This window comes from Trachemys scripta, chromosome 4, assembly GCF_013100865.1.
Source record: "Trachemys scripta elegans isolate TJP31775 chromosome 4, CAS_Tse_1.0, whole genome shotgun sequence".
Taxonomy (NCBI): Eukaryota; Metazoa; Chordata; order Testudines; family Emydidae; genus Trachemys; species Trachemys scripta.
In genome coordinates, this window is record NC_048301.1 from 43,546,709 (window position 1) to 43,559,862 (window position 13,154).

The 13,154-nt window shown below is 40.0% G+C and overlaps 1 protein-coding gene across 2 annotated transcripts in view; it reads left to right on the top strand.

Moving 5' to 3' along the window:
- SEC23A (Sec23 homolog A, COPII coat complex component) overlaps nucleotides 1-10,879 on the top strand; it is a 45,287-nt gene extending 34,408 nt beyond the window's left edge. For both annotated transcript variants that reach the window (XM_034768580.1, XM_034768581.1), the window contains exons 16-20: nucleotides 724-885; nucleotides 2,926-3,012; nucleotides 4,498-4,653; nucleotides 5,232-5,297; nucleotides 9,378-10,879. In XM_034768580.1, the coding sequence (XP_034624471.1) occupies nucleotides 724-885; nucleotides 2,926-3,012; nucleotides 4,498-4,653; nucleotides 5,232-5,297; nucleotides 9,378-9,467 (561 nt within the window). In that variant the 3' untranslated portion in view covers nucleotides 9,468-10,879. The remainder of the gene's footprint in view (nucleotides 1-723; nucleotides 886-2,925; nucleotides 3,013-4,497; nucleotides 4,654-5,231; nucleotides 5,298-9,377) is intronic.
- The last annotated feature ends 2,275 nt before the right edge of the window (nucleotides 10,880-13,154 follow it).

Here is a 13,154-nt window from a genome sequence, read left to right on the forward strand (position 1 = left end):
TTTGGGGGACAGCTATTAAAAAAAGAAATTCACAAATATTTTAAATTTCATGCTATACAGGATTGCTCTGGTGATGTCTTTCATGTACTACTTAAAAATAATAAATTGATGAGAGGAAACAATTCACTGACGTTTTGTTAGTTTAATGCAGTTGAGCTTAAAAGGAATTGTACATTTAGTAAATAACCATTTCCAGAGCAATGTTAAACCCTGTTGCATCTGGATTTTCCATTGACCTCAGAGCACCTTCAGTGTAAACTGGCTGCACTGAAGAAAGATTGGTGCAGCAATAAAAGGGTTTGGGCTTTCCAGGTCCAAACTTTTAAAAGGTCCAAATTTGCAGTTGATAATAATTGTATTCCTTCTAATAGTAAAACTGCTCTTTGCCCAGTTTCTGTGTTTAAAACATAGTACACTAACTCCTAAAAACTGTACAGTTAATTTACACCTGCTATTTTAGTAAAGATTATAACAGTATAGAATATTCTGTTTTAGGTATAAATATAGGGGAGAGAAGAGATGTTAAACTCTCCTTTTAGTGCCTACCCATTTTGAGTGACCTTACTTTATTTTCATAGAGAAGTGCAATGTTAAATTATTTGAAAGCAGTTTTGTAAGTGGTACATTTCTAATGTTGCACTATCTAGTAGTGTGATAATTTTATTGGAAACAGATTTTTTCCAACTTTATTTGTCCAACCCTGTTGGACTTTTTGTTTTGCAGTTTATGTTTCACTTAAGGAGATCTCCTTTCTTGCAAGTCTTTAACAACAGCCCCGATGAGAGTTCATACTATCGACATCATTTCATGCGTCAAGATCTAACCCAGTCACTTATCATGATTCAACCAATCCTCTATGCCTACTCTTTCAGTGGACCTCCAGAGGTATGACAATGTTTAATTAAACTATAGGGCAAAAGTGCACTAGATGTGGGATTTTGTATTCATGGCCGTGTTGCAGATATTTATGTACGTATTAAAACAACCTTATGCATTATCGCCTGTGAAAGTGTAAAAGTGTGTGTTTGTTTGTGTGTGTGTGTGTGTAATATATTTTATATAAAACAGAAAATTGTGAGCAAGGCAGTTATGTGACCAATGAGATCTGATTGTTGCACAATAGCCTTGGGAGCATAACTCAATTTTTTGTATGATGGCATTCCAAACCAAGACACATGGGATGAAATTCTGGCCCCTTTCAAGTCAAATGGGAGTTTTGTCTTTGATTCCAATGACATCAGGATTTTCCCTATGGTGTAAACCTATTTTTAACACTAGGTTTTACTTTTTAATAGGTGTGAAGGATTTTACACAATTACTAGGAAAAACAAAGTTTCAAGGCTGTTTATGAAAGGTGATGTCATAGTCCCACCACATATCTCACTCAGAATTGACCCCTTCCATTGTCATACAGTTGACTATAGTTAATTAGCCCGTATTGCAACCAGTTTTGCAAACCCAAGAATTCTGGCTAGTTTAGATATAATGTAGGCGAGTTTCCAAAGCTTTAGTACTTATTAGTCCCAAACTATTAACAGATCCCATATCCTGAGTGCCCTGCATTCCATTTTTAAATAGATTTACCAGAAGCTACGGTAATAGTCAAATGAAACACAAACCTTTCTGCAAACATTTTAAAACAACTTTTGTACATAGAGAATAATACTTGGATGATTTTAATAAATTATTTGGTGCATGTGTGTATTTGGAACAGATAAGATACAAAACAGTCTCTGCTCGAGAAAGCTAGTAATCTAGAAGAATTCTGAGTCAAATTCAGTCTTAGTGTGTGAAACAATTCCACTGAAGTCAATGAAGTTGCACCCATGTATGCCAGCAGTGAATTTGACCCTGTCTTTTCATTGAAGTTATAATGGCTTCATGCTTTTTCAGTGGATAGACCTCCATACTACAAAGTGACATCAGTCTAGCCACAATTTACTTTGTCAGTTTTTTTTGTAAATTCAATTCTTTTAGGTATCGCTATCATGATGTATCCTGTTACCTAACATGACACCAACATAAAGTGGCCACCTTAAAAGCCTTCCAGTTGCCTTTTTAAGTAACAGTATCTCAGAATCCATATAGGCTTAGGTATTCAATCTACAGAGGATAGGGCAGCATAGACAATACTATAGTACTATTATCTAGTTGCAAAGGTAAGGCTGTAAGGAAAATATATTCTAGGATGACCACTGTTTCTTTAAACATTGAAGCATCTTTAAAGGGCGGGGGAGAAGGGGGCAAAGGGAGCAATTGCCCAGGCGCTCAGGTAGCGGAGGTGGCTGGGAGCCCCGGGCTTTTTTAAATTGCTCGTGCGGGCCGCAGGGCTCCTAGACATGCAGGGTAGTGTTGGTGGCGGTGAAGGCAGCCAGGCTGGCACGTGGAAGCTGTGTCCGTGCTGGAAGTGTGCGCCCAGCAGCACAGCCAGCAGCTCGCTGGGCTGCAGCAGCGCAGGCGCAGCACTGCCCAAATGTGAGGCAGACTGCGTCCGCGACTTGTGCGTGTGTATACCAGCCGCTGCACGTGGTAGCTCTGCGCCCATGTGGCAATGCCGGGCCAGCAGCAGCGTGGGGCTCGGCTCCAGCGCACCCTGCACGAATCAAACCTCAGCCACCCCTTTCTAGGGTGCTCATTGACTGTTCTGCCCTAGGGCCCGGAATTGCTGTCGATGTGCCTGGTGACATGGTGTTGATAAAATGGAGGTGTTTGAAAGAGAAGGCAAAGGCACAGTGATGAAAGAATTCTCCCAGCTTTTGACTTCTGTATTTACTTTTTTACATTACGTGTTCCTGAAATATTGTATATTTGGAATCAAGCAGTCTAAAGAAAAGCATTGCTTGGTGATCTGTTCAAAGAGGCTTGTAAAATACTTGGATTACTCTGTTCTGCATATTCAGCTGAATTTTTTTCCCTTTATCTTAGCCTGTTCTTCTTGATAGCAGCAGCATTTTGCCAGATCGCATTCTTCTTATGGACACCTTTTTCCAGATCCTTATTTATCATGGAGAGGTAAGATCCGGTCATTCTTATGTATACATCCTGCTCATTGTAGAAATGTTCTGTTACCAAACTAAGGCTCTAATTCTGCAAGCATTTACTACAGTATTTCGACTGTGTGTACATGAGTAGAACCCGATAGAACTACTTGCATGCATAAAATTAAACATGTATATAAATGTTTGGAGGATTATGGCCTAATGTGATTTAATATAGTGGCACCTGGTATTATTTGCTATTTCCGCTATAAATGCTGTTTTTCAAGGGGGGGCTAAGGTTTATTTTCTTCCACACACCTCAAGCTAAAACTTGTCCTACATGATATGAGCATGCTAAATTTTTATGTAGAACAGCAAAATGGGTTTTTTTTGTACTTGTGGATACATTATTCCTATTAATATTTATTTCTTCTGTGCCTTAGGTGTGCATGAAATTTTGCAGGCAATAAGATTGGTCCCTGATCTGACAAGTTTATAATTTAGCACAGCTAAGCCTGACAGCAGGGGTGAAAGTAACTTAAAGAACTTACCGGTACACCAAAGTCCTGAGCAGGGCATGGCCTCAACCGGAAGAGGCGGGGCCTTTCAAGATTTAAAGGCCCTGGGGCTTTGGTTGTGGCTGGGAGCCCCAGGGCCTTTAAATCACCCCGGCGCTACCAGCTGCAGAGGTGGCTGGGAGTCCCGGGGCACGTGGGCGAATTAATGGGCCCGGGGCTCTGGCTGCCGCGGAGCTCCAGGCCCTTAAAATCACTGCGGGAGCCCTGCCACCACTACCCCGGGGCGGCAGAGCTCGGGCTGGGGTAGCGGCGGCAGGGCTCCGGCGGTGATTTAAAGGGCCCGGGGCTCCGGCCGCTGCGGGGAGCCCCGGGCCCTTTAAATCCCCGACGGAGCTCTGGCAGCAGGGCTCGGGCGGCCCTTTAGAGGGCCCGGGCCTCCCCGCAGGGGCTGGAGCTCCGGGACCTTTAAATCCCCGCACAAGCCCGGCTGCCAGAGTTCCGGTGGTGATTTAAAGGGCCCGGGGCTCCCCGCAGCGGCTGGAGCCCTGGGCCCTTTAAATCACCGCCGGAGAAGCCAGTCCATTCTGGCACGGTGTACCGGCTTACTTTCACCTCTGCCTGACAGACAAAAGTGGGGAAAAGTATGGGCAAGGACAGTGGCTACACAAGTAAAAGATTATATTACCTGCTTTTGTTACATACACATATTGTTAGATCTTGTGTTTAGAGAGTCAATTTTATAAGTTAATAGGTATTAATAGTTGGAGGGAGCAAAGTCTAGCAAGAGGGCAAGAATGGTGGCGTAGAGGTGAGCATTGGAACATTCCCCTCTGAAAGTCCTATTTATATCAACTGTATTGTGAAAATGGATGACTGTTTTTTTGTTCTGTGTTTGTACAGCACCTTGCACATTAGTGTCCTGGTCCATGACTGGGGATCCCAGGCACTATGATGATACAAATGATGATGATGATATGCTTTTTAAACTTTTTATTCTCTAGACCATAGCTCAGTGGCGCAAGTCAGGCTACCAAGACATGCCAGAATATGAAAATTTCCGCCATCTTTTACAAGCTCCAATAGATGATGCCCAGGAAATTCTCCATTCCAGATTCCCAATGCCCCGGTACATTGATACAGAGCATGGAGGAAGCCAGGTATGATGAACTGTGTACATAGGTTTAAGAAATGAGGTATTATTAATGTCTAAATTAAAGATATTATAAACGTTCATTTAATTATTAAAACAAATTTAGTGGATAGATATATAGATGGTGACTTAGCAATTAGGAGGTTGAAATTCTGACAGAAATAAGTATGTAGAAGTAACTTGTTACTTAATGTTTGAGTCCCTTTTTTAGACACTATTATTCTTACATTAGTTTTTGGATTTTGAAACATTTCTTAATATTCTATTATTTACATTTATTTTACTAGGGTTTTTTTTTTTTAATTAAATTTTCCACAACTTTGAAAAGTTGTCAACATCTCAGATTATTTGTGTGTTGTAGCTATGGAATCCAGGGATCTTTGCATTTTGGTTCACATTTACCATCACTTAGAGCTTACTCACTTTTCCCTGCAAAAACTTAACTTTACCAAAAACAAAATACTAAGAAAATGACAACCATGCATGTTTTGCTTCAGATAATCAAGACTAAATTCTGTGGTTATAAGATTTCTTTTGTTTTTTAAATGTAGTGATTTATTTCCCCTTTGGTTTATGTTTTCAAAGGCCCGCTTCCTGCTTTCTAAAGTCAATCCCTCTCAGACTCACAACAACATGTATGCCTGGGGACAGGTAAGGATACAAAACATTGTGCTAAGCTTATTTCATTGGTGAATATGCTTGAAGGAATATTTTTTTTCTATCTTCAGTTTCCCAGCTTTAGACACAGTGAAATATTAGCTGCATACTGGCAGTAGTAGCCACAGTTAATACAAAATGAGAAAAAATACAGTATTCCTGGCTGCTACTTAAAACTACCAAGATTAAAGAGAAGATGCATCATTGCTGCTTTATTTCCCCTGAAAAAAATTGGTCCAGTTTGCTGCTTGGAAACGTCTCTTAGGCTTGAGTTGAGATGTCTTCCCAAATCAGAGACTGTCTTCAAATTCTTTTCACTGTAAAGAATTTGATGAGAGGGCACTAATCCTTGGGCAAAGAATTTTTTTGCATCCAGAAAATCTGTTATTCATCTCAGCAATATAGTTCAGGAATTGATCACCAAAAAGTGCCAGAAAACTGTCCTACAAACTGATAGACTCTGAGATTAAGGTTTAACAAGGGCTGGGCAGTGCACCAGTATTTTATTGACACCTAGGTTTCCCCTGGTCCAGGCTGCCATTGAGTAACCAGGAAAATTAGCTTTTCAAGCCCGAACTCCAGGAAGAAAGCTTATTAAATATACAGAAATTCAGGAAGTGGGGCTACCTGCAGCAATTCACTTTCCTGACTCTGTTGCAGCCATAACAGCTCTGCATCCCAATCTCCTATCCTCCCTTCCAGCTTTGAACTTCATATCAGGAAAAGAAATATAACTGTGCATAAATGCCAAGTTAGTGCCATTGTCAAATAAAAATGTACTGACATTAGGTTTGTACGCACTTCTGTTGTTGATACCAAAACAGCGGAAGCTTTTGCCAAGTAGTCTCATGACAGGCATATTCAGTCCGAAACATTGGAGAAATATTTTGATATCTCGTTAAATTTATAATGTAACCAAAACAAAACTTTGACCCAATTTAAAAACTAAGTAACTGTATTTCAGGCTGGACAAATTAGCCTCTTCTTTATTTAGAAAGGAAAAGGCAAGCTTCCCCTACCAATGTTATTGACCGAGACTCAGCTGCAAAGTAAAAATAGAATTTTTCACATTTCCATTGGCACTGTATTATATAATTTCTGCATGAACTCCTGCAAGGTTAGCTTTCAGTAGCTTTTGCAAACCGACTTCAACCATCTAAAGTAGTCCATTTATCACATGATATATGCCATTTTTTGCAATTTTAAACTAAATTTTAAACTTAACTAATTTTGCTCTTAACCTTTCCCTGAGTTATTTGGGTTGTTTCATGTAATTATGGCTGATGTCTGAATTGGTGAAAATCACCAATAAAATTTGATACTCCACATTGCCCTGAAGAGGGCACCTGCACACCATTGAAACCGTGTTTCAGGAGGCAATGAGTCATATAGTTTACCCTTTAATATCATATTGTAAGTGAAGATTTTTCAAACTTTGGCCCTGTATGTGCATTTACTGTATTTAAAACATATTCAGAAAAAAAAAATTAAATTTCAATAGAGAGTTTCATTGTATTTACTTGGAAGTACATCTTCAAATTACTCTTTAAACTATTGTAATAATTTAATTTGAACTTGATACAAGATAATATCTAGCTGTGCTTGTCACTGCTTTCAACTGTACTTTTTCTTTGGTGGTGACTGGGCATTTTACAGTTTTTAAGAGAAAAAGCTGTTTACAATGTTTTAAGTCTCTACTAATTCCAAACTTCTTGGCATCAATATATCTGCCTGTGTTAAATTTAAATGCTGCAGTGCTAGGTTTTTGAATGAATAGAAATTACATCTTTGTGCGGTCTGTGCAAAAACAAAGCTAATTTTCATGTACTTAGTTTTCTCACTGGTAAACTACAGAGCCCAGATTTCTCAGTAGACAAAGTGTTCGATTTGTTGTTTACTGAACTACTCTCTAGATGGTCTTCAGCTACATTAGTGGTGAATTATTAGGTGATGTCGAGCTCTCTCCCAATGTAAAAATTGTGGAGTGGTGAGTCACACTCTGACTCCTTGATGACAGTCTATTTATAATCCTGTTACTGCTCCTTGCACAAGAAGAGGCGAATTCAGACTAAACTACTAAACCCGACTCTGCCACTGATCACTTTGTGGCTTCGGCCAGTTCTAAAAACAGTCTATTCATTTTGAGTGCCCTAATTTAGACACGTGTTACGTGTTCATGAAAAGTGTCATGAACACCCATTGAGCTCACTGACTTTAGTTGGAGTTATGGATGTCTCTGAAATGACGTTTTAGTTGTATCAAGGTGGGCATGCAAAGACAGGTAGCCCAAAATAGTGAACATTTTTGAAAATGTGGCCCTTAACCTCTGTGCTCTGTCTGTTTTCTTTATCTGTATTATTATTTGCATTTCTGTAGTGCCTAGGGGCCACGGCCTTGGACTAGGACACCACTGTGGTAGGCACTGTGCAAACACAGAACAAAAAAATGGTCCCTGCTTCAAAGAGCTTACAGTTTGTAAGAAAAAGTATAATAGTTGGACAGATAGATGTGGGAGTACATGAAGACAGTATAGGTCAGCATGAGAGACGGTGGTCTCAGCACAACCACAGCCTAACCATTGTCAAGTTTTTTGTAGTCATCACAGCAAAGGAGGTTTTAAGGAGGGAGTTGTTGGAAGAAAATGAGGTAAATTTGCTGGTGTTTATGGGGTGCTCCTCCTGCTCCTCTGTAAAATGCGGATAATGACACTGACCTTAAAAGAGGTCTTGTGAGCTTTAATTACATAATGTTTGCAGGGCTGCCAAGTCTGTTGTTTTTCTTTATGTACTACAGGTTTTGGCCTTTTTACCTGGAAACTTGAGTAATTTGCCAATTTTTTTCTAATGCTGGGCTCATTGTATGGGCTGATCTGATATGAAATCAGAGAACCCCTTGTATGTGTTTTTAAAAATAGCACTCACGCTAAAATGTTGAAAATTTACTGTCTGTTTCCTTGACTTCTTAGCTATCTAAGGCTCTTTCCCAAGGGAGTCCAAGCAAATATGTCTCTCTAATATCCACACTCAATTTTTTCATTTCATCCTCTTAAAGCTTGTATTTTGCCATGAGCACTTCATAGGGAGCTTCTTGGAATTCTTCAAGTTGTTCCCTGAGGTCAGAGAGCAAAGAAAAAAAAAATGGGGAGACAGCATCTTTTTGACCCCTGACTCGAGGTGTATGACCTTTCGATATGATTACCAGTTTTAAGAACCACAGAATGGAACTGTCCTTTAGCTCTGAGCCAGCATGCATTGAAGTCTATGGAAAGACTTCTCCATTTGGGTATGTCTATAGGGGAATCCTGGGGTGTAATTACAGCTTATCTTGACATACCCGAGCTGGCTTGGGTACTGGTGCAATGAAGACATGGCAGCTCGGGCTTCAGCATGGACTGTACTAGCCCGCCTGGAATGTATTACTCATATGGAAGCTTGTGCTGCCCGGGCTTCACTGCTTCAGTACCCAAGCTAGCTATATCTATTCATTGGAGCTACATGAACGCCAATGTGTAGACATACCCCTAGACTTCAGAGGGCGTTGGATCAGGCCCTGGGCGGTTTGCTATCTTGTGTTTCCCATTGATATTTTGGGTGTGTGTGTTAAATGATAGTTAATTTAGTTAATTTAGGCATTCCTCTGTCTTTCTATTTTTTCTTATTTAGTGCACTAAGATAGGAACAGTGTAGGAAATATGGCATGACTTTTTATTTATTTTCTCTATAAAATGTGTATTCAATATTTGTCAACTATCTAAAACTTTAGGCTTCCCACAAATGCATTTAATTATCTCCCCACATTGTCTTGTTGCAGAATCTGTTTAAGATGGGAAGGAATATAGTTGTGATGGTTTATACTTGAATTTATGCAAATATATTAAACGTCATTTAGCGTTTGTGAATGTAAACCTACAATCTTGCATTTTTGTCAAAATGATGTTTGTAAAGCCCTTTTAAAAATATTAAATGATTATTTTACAGAACATACTGTGCATTAAAATTGTTTTTTTTCCAACTACACTTGCTTCATAACTAATATAATCTAATGAATTCTCCTTGTTTTTACTTTCTCTTGGAGGAGTCTGGCGCACCCATTCTGACTGATGATGTCAGCTTGCAAGTCTTTATGGATCATCTGAAGAAACTTGCCGTCTCCAGTGCTGCCTAAAATGATGCAACACATTACAGACATTGACAAGCTGAACTGTATTTCAGCTTTCTTTTTCCTTTATCTTTTTCAATGTGTCTGCAAACAGAATGCTGTGATGTGCACAAGCTGCCTAACTAGATTTCAAAGTGGTGTAGTTTTCAAGAAAGCATTTGTTAACAGCAAATGTCTTAATGAAATATAATCAGAGGAAAAAGAAAAAAGTCTTTTTGATTACCATGATGATTTATATATATATTATTTTTAGACCATTGATGATAACTTTGAAATGTGATATTTTTTTAAATGGTTGAGAATGTGACTCTGCCTTGCACTACAAAGACATGTTAAACATTACAAAGGAAATCTGTAGTGGCACTGGGCGTTCTAGATTGCCTTGCGACTATTTCTCTTTACTCATTTTGAACAAAAAGCAAACAAAGATACAGAAAAAGCATATAAAATAAATAACATAAACTCACTCTTTCTGACTTAGTCTACAGAGTGTTTAATTTCTTCAATAATCAGTTATGTTTGTGTGGTGATTATTCAGAAAAAAATATTCTCTTTCAAGTATTGATTTTTTTTATGTTTATTTTTTACCTTTGCTTTTTTTGGTAACAGATTGTTTCCCTCCTTTCCTTTTAAAGAATTTGAGCACAATTTAAAAAAATCAATTCTTGTCCAAAGTGTAAACCTGACAATCCACATGTTGAATCTCTGCCAATAATTGAACCCTATTATAGTTAGTACTATCAAACACTAATGTACATTAATATACTCAAGGCGAAGGAGAATAATATCTGATACATTTTAGATTGTTCTAAGAAAAAGCCTACACTACAGTTGTGAAGTGAGTAGAAATGTAGTCTTGATTTGTCTTAGCCAGTAAAATATACTTTTTCCCTAGGATACATAGATTTTTTTGTTATAGCCTTATAATAATAATAATACTCTGATGTGTGACACTACACATATGCTTTTTTGTTTCTGCTTCCTTTTTGTTATAAATTCAGTAGGTTGCAAATTTTTGTTGAAACAGTATTATGCATTATATGCCATAATTGTAATAAATTTGGTGATATTCTGTTCTTGATTTTTTTTGTAAATTAATGTGTTCACATTTACTGTTTAAAGTTTACATATGGAACAGATGTTTACATTGCTGATGCTATTTTGACAAGCAAAAATGTAAAATTTGGTAGTGGATAATAAGAACATGTTGTGCAATGACTGAAGGAAGAGAGATAATTTTGACCTAGAAATCCAGTTATATGCTCGTGAGATAGGCATGAGTTTTCTCCTGTTTGTCTGTAAATTCTGTAAAACTTGATGAAATCAATAGCCTAGTTTTATTTCCTGAATTTTCTTTTCTCTAAATGAGATTATATCCAGGCCAAAAGAAGCTCAAATAAAGCATACCTTTTCTCTCACTGTTTTGTATTTACTTAACTGTTGGTAGAGTATATTTGCATCTGATAAACTGTTTTTTGTCTAAAAGCAGATGTGGTACTAAAGATGGAGATAATGAAAGTCATAATAACGTCACATATTTTGTATATTTACACAATTGTATAATTTTGCTACTGTAGCCATCAAACTTCCAGCCTAGTTTCTAGAAATACAGAAAGGGCTCAAATCACTGACTATTTAGGTAGCATGAATTGTGACAGTTCTCGGGGTATCCAGGACTGAATGAACTTCTTATTCCTGCCTCCAGCAAAAGGGTGTCTTGCTTGTGGTAGCTGGGTGTCAGCTTCCTGACACTGCCTGCTCTTCAGTCACTCAAGCACTCTCATCTGGGCTACGCCAGCCCTTCCTTTGCCTTGCAAGTTAACGATAGGTGCACCCCAATCCCCGAATCCCTTTGAATCATTCCCCTGTGATATCCAGCCCCTGACACTGGTTACTCACAGAATTTCTAGTTCCTTTGCACCTAAAGGTTCAGCTTGCCACAGTTTACCAGTTCTACCTTAAACTAATGCTCTTGTCAACCTTGTAAGCATTAAAAACAAAAATTTTATTTAGGAAAGGATAAAGATTTAACTAGGAACAAGAGAGAATGGTGGAAACAAGTGGTTACAATAAAAAACAAAATCATAAAATGCAAATCTGGTCCACACTTATCAATAGTTACCTTTCCTATCTAAGAACATAGATTTCCCCCTCAAAGTTCAGTCTTGCAGAGGTGGCTGTCTTCTCAAGAACCAGGATCCAGATGTTCATGAAAGTACCTCCTTTTGCCAGGGATTTTCCTCAGTGAATGGATCCAGAATACCTTTCCCTACACTTTGTTATACTGAAAACAGCCCTTTATTTCTGTTCACAGGCAGGGCAAACTCCTGTGTCATTGTTCGGTTTCTTTTCTATCTTTAAGTGGTAAGATAGACAATAGAACCTTGTGCTACCTTGCCAGCTGACTAGGGAGGGGTGACAACTCCCTCTTACTTGAATGGGTCATCTAAGACACTGTCAAGGCTGATTCCCCACTATGGCACTTCGAGTGCAGAAGGTGGGGGCCTGCAAGGATTCTAAAAATTAATACTGGTCACTCCAGGCTTGTATTAAACTCCCAAGGTTACAGCTTCTCTCTGACCTTGGATGGGTAGATGCTGCCACCACCCAAATGCAAAACCCCTTGGAACCCAGGAAGGCGCACTTACAAAAATTAAATATCAAGAATAACCTTCTTGAGGTCCAGCTTAAAGATTACAAGCAAAACAAAAAGCATTTGGGGTTAGCACAGAGGAGTCCACAAGCCAATCAGAAATAAACCTAATTGCGTCTTTCTAGTCATTTTCTGATTTATGAGTAGGTTTAGGTATGATCTGACGATTTTCATACCTGGAGAAAAAGCTTTTTACAGCATAGTCCCAGCCCTGTCTCTGCTCTGTCCCCTCTCTCTGGAGACCAACAACAGAACAGACAAAGGGAAGTTTTTCCCAAATTGAAAAAGTTTTAGCCCTCCCATGGGCTCTTTTGGTCAGGTGCCCACTCCTTTCCTATTACCTGCGGACTTTGGAAGGACATGGCAAACAGGAGTCGATAGACGACCTACTGGAGCATGAGGATCATGGAGGGGAAGTGTTCGTGCCAGGGTCCGAAGCTGGAAGCACTGATTTCTCCATGAGAAGCCGCAACCAAATGTCCTGGTCTTTTCTGGCCCTGGGAGTGAGGTTGTGACAGTAAGCACACTTCTGCAGGACGTATCCTTCACCCAGGCAGCAAATGCACTGCAGGTGACTGTTCGTTACTGGGAAGGTGTTCTGGCAGGATACGCACCTCTTGAGCCCCAGGAGAGCTGGGCATAAGGGTGAAGGAAAAGCACCCTGGTTGGAAAGGGCAGGAACAGGGCCAGTGCTACCATTAAGGCAAACTAGGTGGTTGCCTAGGGCGCCAAGATTTGGGGGTGCCAAAAAGCGGTGTCCCCAATTTTTTTTTACGGTGTTCCTGGGCTGGGCTGCCAGCAGCGCGCTGACACATGCGGCTCAGACTCCCTCTCCCAGCGCAGTGGCCGCTCCATGCAATTATTGTCATTGCTAGTGGGGGCGGCGTGCTCAGGGAGGGGGCATAGCAGAGGATCTGGGGTGGGGAACCCTGCGGAAGCTCCCCCCGCCCTGAGGCACCCCCCCCCCCCCCCGGCAGCCCCCCACCCCCTTGGCCCGGGGAGCCGTGCGGCAGCCCCCCCCCCCCCCCACCTCCTCGCAG